At 33.6% G+C, this 13,665-nt stretch overlaps 1 protein-coding gene across 1 annotated transcript; it reads right to left on the minus strand.

Moving 5' to 3' along the window:
* Positions 1 to 871: 871 nt before the first annotated feature.
* On the minus strand, positions 872 to 7,268 carry LOC107613480 (Cyclophilin-like peptidyl-prolyl cis-trans isomerase family protein). Its single transcript, XM_016315493.3, has 7 exons — positions 6,932 to 7,268; positions 6,312 to 6,335; positions 5,086 to 5,173; positions 3,059 to 3,151; positions 2,240 to 2,272; positions 2,077 to 2,133; positions 872 to 1,242 (listed from the first exon to the last, which is right to left on the minus strand). The coding sequence occupies exons 1-7, from the start codon at positions 7,108 to 7,110 to the stop codon at positions 1,132 to 1,134; spliced, it is 585 nt and encodes a 194-aa protein (XP_016170979.1). The 5' UTR covers positions 7,111 to 7,268; the 3' UTR covers positions 872 to 1,131.
* Positions 7,269 to 13,665: the final 6,397 nt, after the last annotated feature.

Below are 13,665 nucleotides of genomic sequence, written 5' to 3' on the forward strand. Positions count from 1 at the left end.
TTTGTCTCAATTTATATTTTTTAAATAATTATTCAAATATTACCAATTTACCACATTAAATTAGATCAAATATATAAATTATTTGCCGTTTATGAAAATAAAAATATAAAAAATTTAAAAGAGTAACAATTAGGGGTGGCAATATGTACCCTACTCGCGGGTACCCAACCCGACCCCACCCGGTCGGGTAGAGTTGCCAACCCGATCCGCAACGGATAGGGTAGGGTTTTTGTGCGGGTCGGGTAGGATACGGGTTGAGTCTCAACCCTATTCGACCAACCCACATCCTATATATGTATATGTTATATACTTATATAAAAATATATTTTAAGTGGATGTTCAACTAAAGACTTCTCACTAAATACAATGATCCTTAGTTATTAAAAGAAAATCATTAATTGATAATTTAATAAACTTTTTTTTACATAAAAGTCAGTTCTATTTTAAATTATCATCAAGTTATATAATAACGTTGCATTTTTTTTTGTAACCCGCGGGTAGGGTTAAGGTTGCGATATTCTCAACTCGTGGGTAGGGTAGGGTTGAGTTTATATAAAAATCTCAACCTGCGGGTAGGGTTAGGGTTGACTCCAAACCCTACCCTACCCTACCCATTGCCACCCCTAGTAACAATTTACTCTCTATTTTAAATTAACTTCATGTATTGACATTTCTGACTTTTCATGCAATAATCAATTAGTCCTTAGGGTTTAAAATTAAATTGATCAAGTTAATCTCACAATGTTAAATTATCGATCAAGTTAATTCCTCCATCAGCTGATCAGTTCGAAATACTAATGTGAAACTTTAACTATCATATAATATGCTATTAGACAAGTAGATATGGCTCAAAAAAAGTGTTTCAATGAGATGACTAAGAATGGTTTGATTAGTATCTCCATTTAGCAACCGAGGAAAACTACACAGTTGCATCATTCAACAATCCAGCGATAAATTTTCCGATATTATAATAATATTTAGTTTCGATGTTCACAAAGATAGTTTGCATACAAGGCGTCATTCTGTATAGTGATTGATAGTGGCTATAGAGGATTCAACCAAAGCAGCACCATCGTTTGTTAGAGAAGTTACTTGTTCTGTTCTGAGTCAAAAAGAGAATTTGCATGAAATTTACATTTCACCACATTCAGCAATGACACAAGCTAATTTCGGCCGGTTATTGGGTCCAGTTGCGACATTCTCGATCTTCCGGACAACCAAAAGACCATCTCCAAGCACTCTCTGCATGAAAGGAAGACAGGAAAATGACCAAAATTGGATAGGTTTGGCAAAATAATTCAAACAATGCAACCTATTCAAGGATGCATATGAAATGAAATATTTGAAGAGGCAAGCACAATAAATGAGCAGTGAGGATGGAGTGTCAAGGGAAAGGACACAACAAAGCCAGTTCTCTCGACCGCAGTAGTGCATAATCTTTGCGAAATAACAATAAACAGGGATAAAGGATAAGAAGATATTGTGTTTATTTTCAGTATCTGTATTATTAACAAACAGTAAAAGTAAGTTGTTCATATGCCTAGGCTTAAATTTAGGTGGCTTTGATTTGTCCAGCATCAACGCCAAAATACCTAACGGCCTAACCTGAAGTCAACAAAATTGATAAAATTATTTGGAAATTTTTTATAATAAATGAGCTTCATTAGAACATGATCTATGATGAACAATATGGGAACTTATATTATTATTTGAGCAATAGATATCAATTAGAGTCCAAGTTAAGGGTTTAAGGAAAATAAATAGTTTGTGTTGTTGTTTTCTTTTGGTTACAATGAATAAACCTTATATGAGTACCAGTTACTCAGTTAGCCAAGATTTTCTCATGCTTTGCAAGAACTCTCAAGGCTTGAGGAAAAGGTCAATAATAACAGATCTTAAGGAGGGATGGGGTTAGTGAAAAGTTTTCAAATTCCTTAAAATTGTAAAATCATTCCGACGTAAGGATTTAAGCTTAAAATTCCCAAGAATGTAAAAACATTCTTCTAACTACACCAAACTCCATATGGGCGGTTTGAAGGAAAATAAAGATAGGCAACCAAAGAAATTGAAGCATACCCCAAAAACCACATGCTTGTTGTCAAGCCAGTCACATTTTGAACAAGTTATGAAGAACTGAGCCAAAAAAAAGACAATTTATCAGTAGAAATAGAGCTTCACCAATTTCATGTCACTGAGAAATGGGAAGAGAAAGGTAGTGTAGTGACCGATGAAATTTTACCTGACAACCATTGGTGTTAACTCCACTGTTTGCCTGCAGATTAAGAGTAACCAGACTTAGCATTTGACATGGCAATCAGTAAAAGCATAATTAACACAATCAAATTGAATCAATTAGCAGTTTTAGTAATAGAACATAACAAAAACTTCAAAGCACTTGGGAAAAAGGGGGATTGCCTTGATTTGTGAATATAGTTACTGATTAGAATGTTGAAAATCAAATAAGTTATTTAATTTTAGAATTTCCATGATTCCATTAATTTTGACTAGCGTATGTTGGCCAACCTTTTTATATTTTAGATATTAATACAATTTATTAAATTAAGAAAGTAAAATTATATATATATATATATATATATAATAAACAGAAAAAACAATATAACTAACTCGGTGGTTAAAGAGTGCATATGAAGCATAACCTAAAAATACCAAGTTCAAGCCTTCACAATAATTATTTTACAAAAACAATGTGAGATACACAAAGTCACTCAATCCTCCTTATATATAGGTATAGAGGTGTAGATGTACAAATAATAATAATAATAATAATAAGCTTACTAAAACTTAAAATTTGTAATGAGTTCCAAACATCAATATCTTGTAGATATGTCATTTTCATATATGCATACAGTCAATTATTGCTACAATTAAAGAGTTATTACAAAAATTGATTACAATGATACTATCACATTTATAACTGTAATATTGTACTGATATAATTGTACCCTTTGCAGCATGGTTTAGACACAAAATACCATCAATAGTCACCCTGTTTTGAAATAACCCAAAATTAATGCAAGATGAAGCAATAATAACATACCATTGAAAGAAGACCAGGGCCAGTATGCTTGGCAATAAAATTTTCATCATCAAACTTGTGTCCATAGATAGAGACACATCCACTGCCATCACCCTGCCAGGGAATATTATACTAGTCAATTCACATTACAACATGATAGATTTCTAGATTTGTAACATTTGTACAGCAGTATAACCAAATCCTCTGAAGTCAAATCGAATGCAGTTTACTATACATATGAAATTGAATTTGAACCCATACATCTCATTATTTGTGATATTATAATGATAGCATAAAAAGTTAGTGCAAATATAATAATTTAGAATAAAAATGATGCACTAAGAAGATAGATTGTGTCATTCACTGACAAAAAAAAGAAAAGAAAAAAGCTGTACAGATAGCCTACAATGAAGATAAACTAATTAATAGAATTAATTAATATGACCACTTGGTTGGATCACGCATCTTTCATCTATCTACCTGTTGCAAGGTGCATAACCTGTTTAGCGGGATCTATCTTTGATATGCATGGAGATTATAGAGTTTCTCCCTTTTGTTTGTTTGTATATTACTATTCGTATTGAGAATGTCTTATCCTCCACATCTACTTAATATTGTTTCCTTTGTATTTAATAATGCTTCTTCATTTATGAAAGATAAATACATAATGACCACATAATGTTTGACATTGAATTCCCTAACCACAAATGATGTGTAAAATGGTTTCAACGACGAGAAATGGAATATGAAACAACCTTAGCCCAAGGGTAAAGGAGGAGGAAGGATGAGAATGGGATGCACTTTAATTGACATAAGAACAAAGGCAGGACATTTGAACACGAGATAAAGGAGAAAATTTTATGGCAGCAAAAGTGGAGAGAGAAAGAGTGCAAATCTGTAATAGAAAATGAGATAAAGCCTATAATTGGAGATTGGAGAAGTGATGTAAGAATTGAGTACATCTGGGATAGGTTGGAGAGCATGCTGACGAGGGGACTACTTTGTCTGTCCTTTTTCCAATTCTTTCTTTCTTTAATCTGTTTTAGTTTCCTCTATTTTGATAGGATTCCAATTAGCTACTCCAGTTCCAATCAGGTTACAAAAAAAACCAAGTAGCATAAATTATAATATATATAAAAAAAAAAGGGATATAAAGGAAAAACCACTTCTAAAAACCAGGATGTTAAGAGGGAAAAACATGGTTTCAATGAGAATTCTATCTCACACCAAATCAATAATTCAGTATAGGATTCATACATCTAAATCTAACCCAAAAACAAAAGGTGAGGAAGTGCACTTCAACGACATTGGGATTTGACAAACCGAACCTTGATACCAGCATACCGCATGATGTAGAAGAAAGGGGGAAAGGCTCTTTCAAAAGCCAAGTGTTGAGGGAGAATTTTCTAAAAGGTTAAATGGAAGTACCATGTCCTAAACTCATCTGATATCACATTCACACTACTAAGTTAATATGTCTTTGGAGATAAATTGAAGGAATAAAGGAAACACTGCTATATCTAGCCCTGACTAAAATTGAGTTGACAAGTGAAAGCTACAATAATAAAAGAAAAAGACTTCAAAGTGATGAAATATAAAGTAGTTGTCATTTAAGAATTCCAGGGTAAAGCAAAATGAATCTACATTTAAATACTATCATGTTGTGGAAGTGGTTGATTCATTCATCACTCCCCCCCACCCCCACCCCCCCACCCCCGTTTTCTCTCTTTTTGTTTTTTTGTTTGTCCTCTATTTAAACTTCCTTAGCAGGTTCCTTATCCTCCTAACCCTTTCCTGATCATCTTCTCTTCATATGAATATCTTCTTTATCTGAAAATATTATGCACTTTGTTCTTAACCATATTGGATAGGAAACACCGACTATATACCTAAGATGCTCCTCATGTTCTATGTTTCAGATAATACCAAGTTATACATACAGATAAATGTGTAATCAGCTTAATAATTTAGGTTATAAAAGGGCCTCCTCTTGCATATGATGTAAAACAGTTATATTATAGTCAAAGTTACAGTAGCTACAACGATACCTTAACGAAATCACCAGCCTGAATCATAAAATCCTTAATAACTCTATGAAATTGACTACCCTTGTAGCCGACAGGTAGTCCTGCTTTCCTGGCAAATGAATAAGCTAAAGTGTTAGTCACCTCATCAACAGAAAACGAAACAATATTTCATTCTGATCAAGTAGCTATTTGAAAATTTAGCTTTCACTTTGCAATTGATTCAGAGCTCAATTAACTCATGTGCAAGAAAAGTGGAAAAGAAAACTCATACAAACAACATATAAGCTAGCTACCTTTAAAATCCCAACTGGCATCTAAATAAACTTTCAATTGAAAATACGTAAGTGTTGTCTTGTATTAGATTTCTACATTTTCTTTTCCCTGTTTCTAGATATTAAATATTATTGGATATTATAACTTTCCATCATCACTTGCACCCCCAAATGCAGCACAGAATCGATGGAACAGGGACAGTTGCAATTAACCAATTTGAAGCATCTACAACACAGCAATCAGAGAAAAAGGGGGTTGGCAGAAGCAATGAGATCGACTTGCAGCATATGCAATTGCATGGAGCAAGCAGCAATTGTAGTTGCAAGGAGGCAAAGAAATTCAGATTTTAGTTGCACCAATGGGATGGGTTAGTTTCAAATTCCATATTCAAATCACACATTTCAGCCACAAGATTGTAGTGGAGTGATTTTTGGTTGAGTTGTTTCATGCTGGGATCTGCATATTTTCTGATTTTATGCTGCTCATCCTAGACCAGACAGTGACAAGGGATCAGTATGATCATACTATCTAGCTGCTTATATGTCCTAAGATACCATCCAAGATGTTTTGCAAGGTGATCAGGATCACTAACCAGCCTTACAAACTTGCAGAATTGTGCTTCGCAAGTAGAATCACAATTTTGACAACCATATCCCATATCGGAAACAAAAGTCCGAATAAGTTTTATGGTCTAAATGATCAAGTTATCATCCCAGAGTCAACACTAGCATAGAATGATCATCATCTTCAATTTATCATCGTGCCAATTGCAAAAGAATAACTGCTGATACCATAGAATGCATTAACTAAACATCAAAATACCAATAACTATCAACAGAGTTTGAAAGCAGAAAATGGCAAGAACAGATTGAAAACTCAAAAATTAAAATGATTAAGCTTATATTGCCACTCAGTAGTATAAATGATAATGGTGCCGATGAGAATGGATCAGATGGAAAAGATCATTTCACTACCTGTACTCCCCAGTGCAGAACTGCCTGCAAAATAGTAAAAGTCAAATCCCTCAAATAGAAGGAGAAATAAAATTAATTATGAAACCACATAAAGCGACATCAATTAACATACTGAATCCACTACCAAGAATCATTTACCAATAGCATCAAGTTTAAACATACAAAGATGATCAAGACTGTAGAAACTAAGGAAATACTTCCGCCAGAAAAGAGTAACTTCATATAGGTTAATAAGTTCTTTTCGGTTTCAAAAGAACGATCATGAATAATTCTATTTTATATTATATATCTGGGTTCTCTAGTTCCTAGAAGGTCATACCAACTCAACTACTATATATTAACTTCCTCATTGATTCTCATCATTACTGTTATTACCATTGTCATTTTGCTCTCAACTAAAGGATACAAAGGAATCTTTTTAAAAAACAAAATAAAAAAAAATTGCAGAGGAAACTTGAAGAATCCCGTAGTACTTTTAGGTTAGACTCCAAAGCAACAGTACAACATTTCAGAATTATAAACTTCCCAAGCATCTTACTCCTATTCCTATATTTCAATTTCAAAACCAGACAAATAGATAAAGAAATAAATAAATAAGTGAAGCGAAAAGTGGAAAGAACCTGAAATTCTCAGCGGTTTTGGGGGTAATATCAGCGAAAAGCTCCATCTTGATCCTGCCAGCAGGTATGTTACCGATGGTGACATCGAAAAAAACGATGGGGTTCTTAGGGTTGGAAGGGCGCACGTGCCACTCCACGCCTGCGTTGTTGCTGTTGCCTCCTCCAACTGAAGAACCCATTTCGAACCTCGCACGAGTGAAGCACACAGCACACTTAGTTGAGCTGCTGCTGCTTGTGTTCTTGCTTGGGTGTACTTTATACGTGGAAGTGTAATACTTGCTTCTAGTTAGTTTTCTTTTTTTGTATCTGGCGGTATTTTTAGCCCATTAGATCAACCCTCAACTACACGTCTAAGCATTTTTGGTATTTTAGTCTAATTAAGTAGACTCAAATTTAACAAAAATTATTTTCATTCTACTAGGGTGTACACATGCATATTTCAATAATGCTTCTTCGTTTTCGCATTCTTTCTTTCTTTCTTTTTTGCTTTTCACCTTATTCGCTTTCCTCCTCCTTCTTCTTCTTCGGGTCTTCTTCTTTGCATTTTCTTTCAATCATCATTCTTTTATTGTTGCTGTTGTTGCTGCATTTTTTTCCTTCTTTTAAGTGAGGTTCATTTGGATCAAGAAATGAATTCGATGTGCTTTTGTTGATAATTGAGTCTTTTGGACTATTTGTTCAAAATTGAACTAATTTCGGTTCATTTGTGAATTAATTGAGATTTACTTGATGCTGCTAATAAGTATTGACCAAATTTTTTATTTGTTAAGTAATTTCGGTTCATTTCTTAGTTTAATTGATGTTCATTCGGATCTAGAAATAAATTGTATGTGTTTTTGTTGATGATTGAGTCTTTTTTACTGCTTATTCAAAACTGAACTAATTTCAGTTCATTTGCGTGTTAATTGAAGTTCAGTTGATGCTACTGTTACGTTTTGACTAAGTTTTTTATTTCTTAAGTAATTTTGGTTCATTTATTAGTTTATTTGAGGTTCATTTGGATCCAAAAATAAATTTGATGTGTTTTTGTTGATGATTGAGTCTTTTTGAAGTTTGTTCAAAACTGAACTAATTGAATGGAATGGAGTGGAATCTAATACCATTGAATAAAGTAATAATGAATAATTTCATTCTTCTTTGTTAAAAAATTTGGTCAATACATATCAACAGCAGGTTAGCAGTAAATGAACCTTAATTAGCATATAAATGAACCGAAATTAGTTCAGATTTGAACAAACAGTTAAAGAGGCTTAGTCATTAACAAAAATATATCGAATTTATTTTTGGATCCAAATAAACCTCAATTAAACTAAAAAATGAACCGCAATTACTTAAAGAATAAAAAATTTGGTCAATACTTATTAGTTGCATCAAGTGAAATTATTTAATGATAGCATCAGAGAAAATCAGAGCTAAGAAATATGTTAGCAAAATGTTAGTGTTATTGGTGATGCATAAAATGACACAAGTAGCACTATAACAAATTCTATAGGTTAGTTACAACAAAAATAGGACAAAAACACCAAGTGCACCTCAATTCAAAAGAAAGACACCAAAAGACAAACCAAATACATCGTAATTATGTTTTGATTACATCATATAATGTGTGTTCAAAAAGACATGCAACTCAATCAAACATGCATAAAATGACACCAAAAGCACTACAACAAAATTCTATGGGTAGTTAAAACAAATTCATGAACAAAATTCCTGAAAAATAGACAGAAACTGATGTAAATCATTCAAATATGTAAAAAATAACATCAGAAGTACAAGAACAATATTCTGTTTTCTAATTACAGCAAAAAGAAGACAAGCGCACCAAATATACCTCAATTCACATAAAATACACCAAAATTTATTTCTGATTACTACAGACAAACTCAGTTCAGAACATGAAAACGCTCAAACATGCACAAAAATACATTCAAATCCTTCAAACACATGTAAATATAGGTAAAACTATACAAGAAATACTATGTAACATCCTTACACCGACCTAACACAATTATCACCAAATGAACAGTAATGAGAACAGTAATATGTACTTTAACGCAAGAACACAAAATGAATCTCTAAATAAACAGAAATATCACTATCTAGTGTTTCGCGATCGAAATGAGAAACAGAAAAGTGAGAAAACTGGACGATTAGTGAACAGTACCTTCAATAATCCCTTTTCATCTTTTTTTGTGTTTGTTGGTGAAGATTTCGAACTTAACTTCCAGATTTCCTTCAATTTTCGCACTATTAAACAGTTGTGTGAGCGCGTGCTCACACACACTCTAATCTAAGGTTAGTTTTTGTTGGATTTGGACCAACTTAGTTAGACTCGATTACCAAAAAAATTTATATGTGTAGCAGGATTGTTATTCAAAATGGGCTTCAAGATCCAAATTTTTCTATAGCGGTCTCTTAGATAGAGCCCCAAGCACTATAGTGGTCTCTGCGTCATTTTTAGCGCTAAGTCAGATGTTGGAGGGCTGAAGTAGCCATTTTTGCCACACTGGACAGTCCCAACGGTCAGGTGACGTGGATTCATTCCAATTTGAACCTAATTTGGTCTCTTCCCCATTTTATAACTCCCAAATGTGCAGAGCGTGCTTTTCATCTTCTTGTTTATCTCTTTTTTTTCTTCTTTTCCATCTCATTTTTTCTACATAGTGAATGTATAGTTCCAATTGAATAACATTGTTTAGTTAAATCAATTTGAAACTATTAGACAAAAAAGTGAAAAAACTAGACGAGTGAACAGTACCTTCAATAATCTTTTTTCTTTTCTTTCTGTGTTTATTGGTGAAGATTTCGAACTTAACTTTCAAATTTTGTTTAGTTTTCGCGATGATTTTGAGCTATTTTTGAGAGATTTTAAACATCATTTGAATTTTGAGAGTTGCAATTTTGATCGAGGAAGAAGAACCGTTTTTCATAATAACGTTCGCGCTATTGAATAGTTGCATGAGCGCTTGTTTACACGCACTCTAATCTAAGGTTGGTTTTTGTTGGGTTTGAGCCAACTTTATTGGACTTGGTTACCAATAAAACTTCTATGTATAGCAGGACTGTTATTCAAAATGGTCATTGAGATTCAAATTTTTCTATAGCGGTCTCTTAGATAGAGCCTTGGGTACTATAGTGGTCCCTGCGTCATTTTTAGCGTTAAGTCAATTGTTGAAGTGCTGATGTAGCCATTTTTGCCACGCTAAACAGTCCCAACCGCTAGGTGACGTAAATTCATTATAATTTGGACCCAATTTGATCTCTTTCCCATTTTATAACCCTAATCCCAAATGTGCAGAGTACATTTTTCATCTTTTTCATTTTTTTTTTCTTCTTCTCCATCTCTTTTTATTTACATAGCAAATGTATAGTTCTAATTAAATAACATTTTTCCGTTAAATCAATTCGAAACTACTAGAGACATCCTTAATAGAAGTGAACAACATTTTCAATGCATCTCATAGCATTGCAGCATTGCAGCATTGCAACCAAACGATATGAAGAACTAAACGATAGCTCATGTTCACAAATAAATCAATTCGGAAGCCAGGAATTGAAATAAATAAAATAAAATAAAGCGAGTCCAATTTGAAAGCTCAACTCACAAATTGAAGTAAGCCCAACGCAACATGCAACAGAAGTAGATGGTAGTCACCAAAAAAACAGAAGTAGATGGAAAAAATATTCCAATAGAGACAAATGAAGGGGAACATACAAATAAATCGGAAACAAATAGTGAGTTAGTGATTGGCAGCTAGGGGTTTATGAAGCAGCTTAAAAGAGCAACTAGTACAAGGGTGAGTACCTGAACTAAAGAGATGGAGAATAAGAAAAAAAAAAAAAAGAAACGAAGGAGATGAAACACATGCCTAGTGATGAGTCCGTGTTTGATGATATATTTTGACTTAATTTGGATGGATTCTAGCACATGAACTTACACTTAAGCACCAAAATAGCATACTTTTGTGTTTTGCCCCTAAATTAAACCTAAATGTGAAAATATGCAATTTTGTGCTTGAAATGAGCAATTTAATTCCACTTTTATTCCATTTGATGCCATGACATACTTGCTGAGTGATTTCAGGCCTTGGCGGCAAGAATGAATAGCCAAAAGTGGAAGAAAGCATGTACAAGAGAGAAAACATAAAGAAAACAATGAAAAGCACACACAACGAAGTGTGCGTGCGCACGAACACCTGTGCGTACGCACAGGTCAACATTCAGCCAAGTGTGCGACGCGTCCGCACAGGTCCCTGCATGTGATTTTATTAATGAAACGCGTGCTGTGCGTTTTCTGAGGCCTTTTGGCCCATTTTAGAAGGCTTGGATGCTGATTTTGGAGTGCTATATAAGGGGAATTCAACACATATGAATGAGAGGCTTCCATTAGGTTAGATTAGGTATAGAATGCATTAGGAGTAGGAGTAGGAGTAGAGTAGAAAATGCTCTCTTAGGGTTTTAATTAGGGTTTATCAATCTCAATTGTAGCATTTTATAGAAGCTTTGATCTTTGATTTTGCTCATCTTTATTGTAAGTACTCTCAATTTCCTCTTTAATTATAGCACATTTACTTTCATTTGCCTTGATTCAAGTTACTTGTTTATAATTGCAATTTTGGTACCTTGGAATTTTGATAGATGAATTTAATGTTTTATGCTTTCTTTATGCTTGATTGGATGTTTATTGTTGATTTTGTGCATAGTTGGTTATTGCTTCTCATTTCTCTTGCAATTTTTTATGTTTTATTTTTATGCACACAAGGTGTTTGTGAAAATGCCAATTATGAATTTTGAGTAGATCTTCCCACCTTGGCTTGTGGTTTGAGTTCCTAGGATACTAGAGTCATAATGTCCGACATTTAGGCTGCGTTTGTTTCTGAGAACAGGACAGGACAAGACACTGAGAACAGGATAGGACAAGACACTGATGGACAGAGACACAAAATTTTGTGTTCTTATATTCTGTTTGGTGATAAACTAGAACAAATTATGAAAATCCAATTTATTCTCATTTTTTTTCATTCAAAAAATTTGAGATGAAAAATATAATAATAAAAAATATAATTAGAAAAAAATAACAAGAATAATGAAAGAAAAAATGAAAAATAAGTTGTGTCCCTTGTTAGTGTCTCCGTGTTCTTCCTGTCAGGATGGACACAAAATACACTAATTTTGTGTCTCTGGACACATTATTTCTGTCCATGTCTTCTCTGTCAAATACGATTTTGTGTCTTTGTGTCCCTGTCCCAGTGTCCTGTCTCTGTAAACAAACGCAGCCTTAGTGGTAATTCTTGGGTAGTTAGTTGACTCTTGTTTCCATTAACGCTAGCCTTTTATCAACTAGTTTGGTAAGCTGGTTAGGACTTATGGATTAAGGTCAATTATACTTGCTTGACTTACTCCTCGATGGTTGGGGTTGACTAGACGAGATTGACTCATCATAATTACCATAGTTGTGGTTATGGCGATGATAGGATTCCTTGGATCTTCATTCCCAAGCCAAGCCCCTTTTATTGCATTTATAGCATTTTCACTAGTTTTGATCTTATTCCTTGTTGCTTGCATTACTTTTAATTTTGATCATTTCTTGGTTATTTAATTTCTTAGTTCTTTTAATATTTAGTTCTTTGATTACAAAACCCCTTTTGTCCCCCTAACAACCGAAAGAGCAACACTTCAATTGCGTCCTAGGGAGAACGACTCGAGGTTGAAAGACTCTCGGTTTATTTGTTTTGATTTGAATTTAACATTTGATTTGGGAATTAATTGTTGGTCTAGACTATACTTTCAACGACGGAATTCTATTTTGTGAAAATTTAGATCAACGATAAATTCTCTTTATCACCTAACCGTCGGGACTATCTAGCGTGGCAAAATATAGCCACATCAGCATTCCAACAACTGACTCAGCACTAGAAATTATTTAGGGGCCATTATGGTGTCCAGAGCTCTATATGAGGGACCATTATAGGGAAATTTAGATCTTGAGGATCATTTTGAATAATTGCATAAATTTCGGGACTATTGTAAAAATTTATTCCAATAATTCCGAATCTATGTAGTGCTTGAAGAGCTTTCATCACTAGCCATGTTTGGAGCGTACACAAATCTGCAAACAACATGAGCTTCTTGGTATAGCTTCATCTTCTTTTAAGAACTAGGACTGCTAACTTTAAGGTAGCATTTGGTGGAGAGATAGAGACGGAAAGACTGACTGAGAGACAGAGACTAAGAGACAGAGATTGAAATAAATCTCATTATTCTGTTTGCTATAAAGTAGAAGACAGAAATTGAAATAAGAATGAAACTCTAATTTAATTTGTACAAAAGGTAAAATTAAAATTAATTAATTGAAATGAAGATATTTTAGATATAAAATGTTATTAAAATTTCAATCTCCATCTCTAAAAATTTTAGTCCCATGTATCTCTACTTTTTAGAGGTACTGAAATATTGAAATTTTAGAGACAGAGATAGAAATTTTAGTACCAACCTCTGAACTAACAAACATGATATTGAATTTCAGTCTCTCAGTCTCTGTCTTAGTATCTCAAAACAAACACTAAATATGTCATTTTTGTGAGGGTGGAGGACTAACTTGTCTAACTACTATTTTGCACCTCCAGCTTGGCATCTAACGGACAAATCATCATTCTAAGAATCTCGTCAATGGCTTCCGGTTGTTATTTGAGAGACAAAGTAACAAAGATATTAAACTTATTTGTACCGACATA

This window comes from Arachis ipaensis, chromosome B8 (genome assembly GCF_059453495.1).
Source record: "Arachis ipaensis isolate K30076 ecotype BB chromosome B8, ASM5945349v1, whole genome shotgun sequence".
Lineage (NCBI taxonomy): Eukaryota > Viridiplantae > Streptophyta > Magnoliopsida > Fabales > Fabaceae > Arachis > Arachis ipaensis.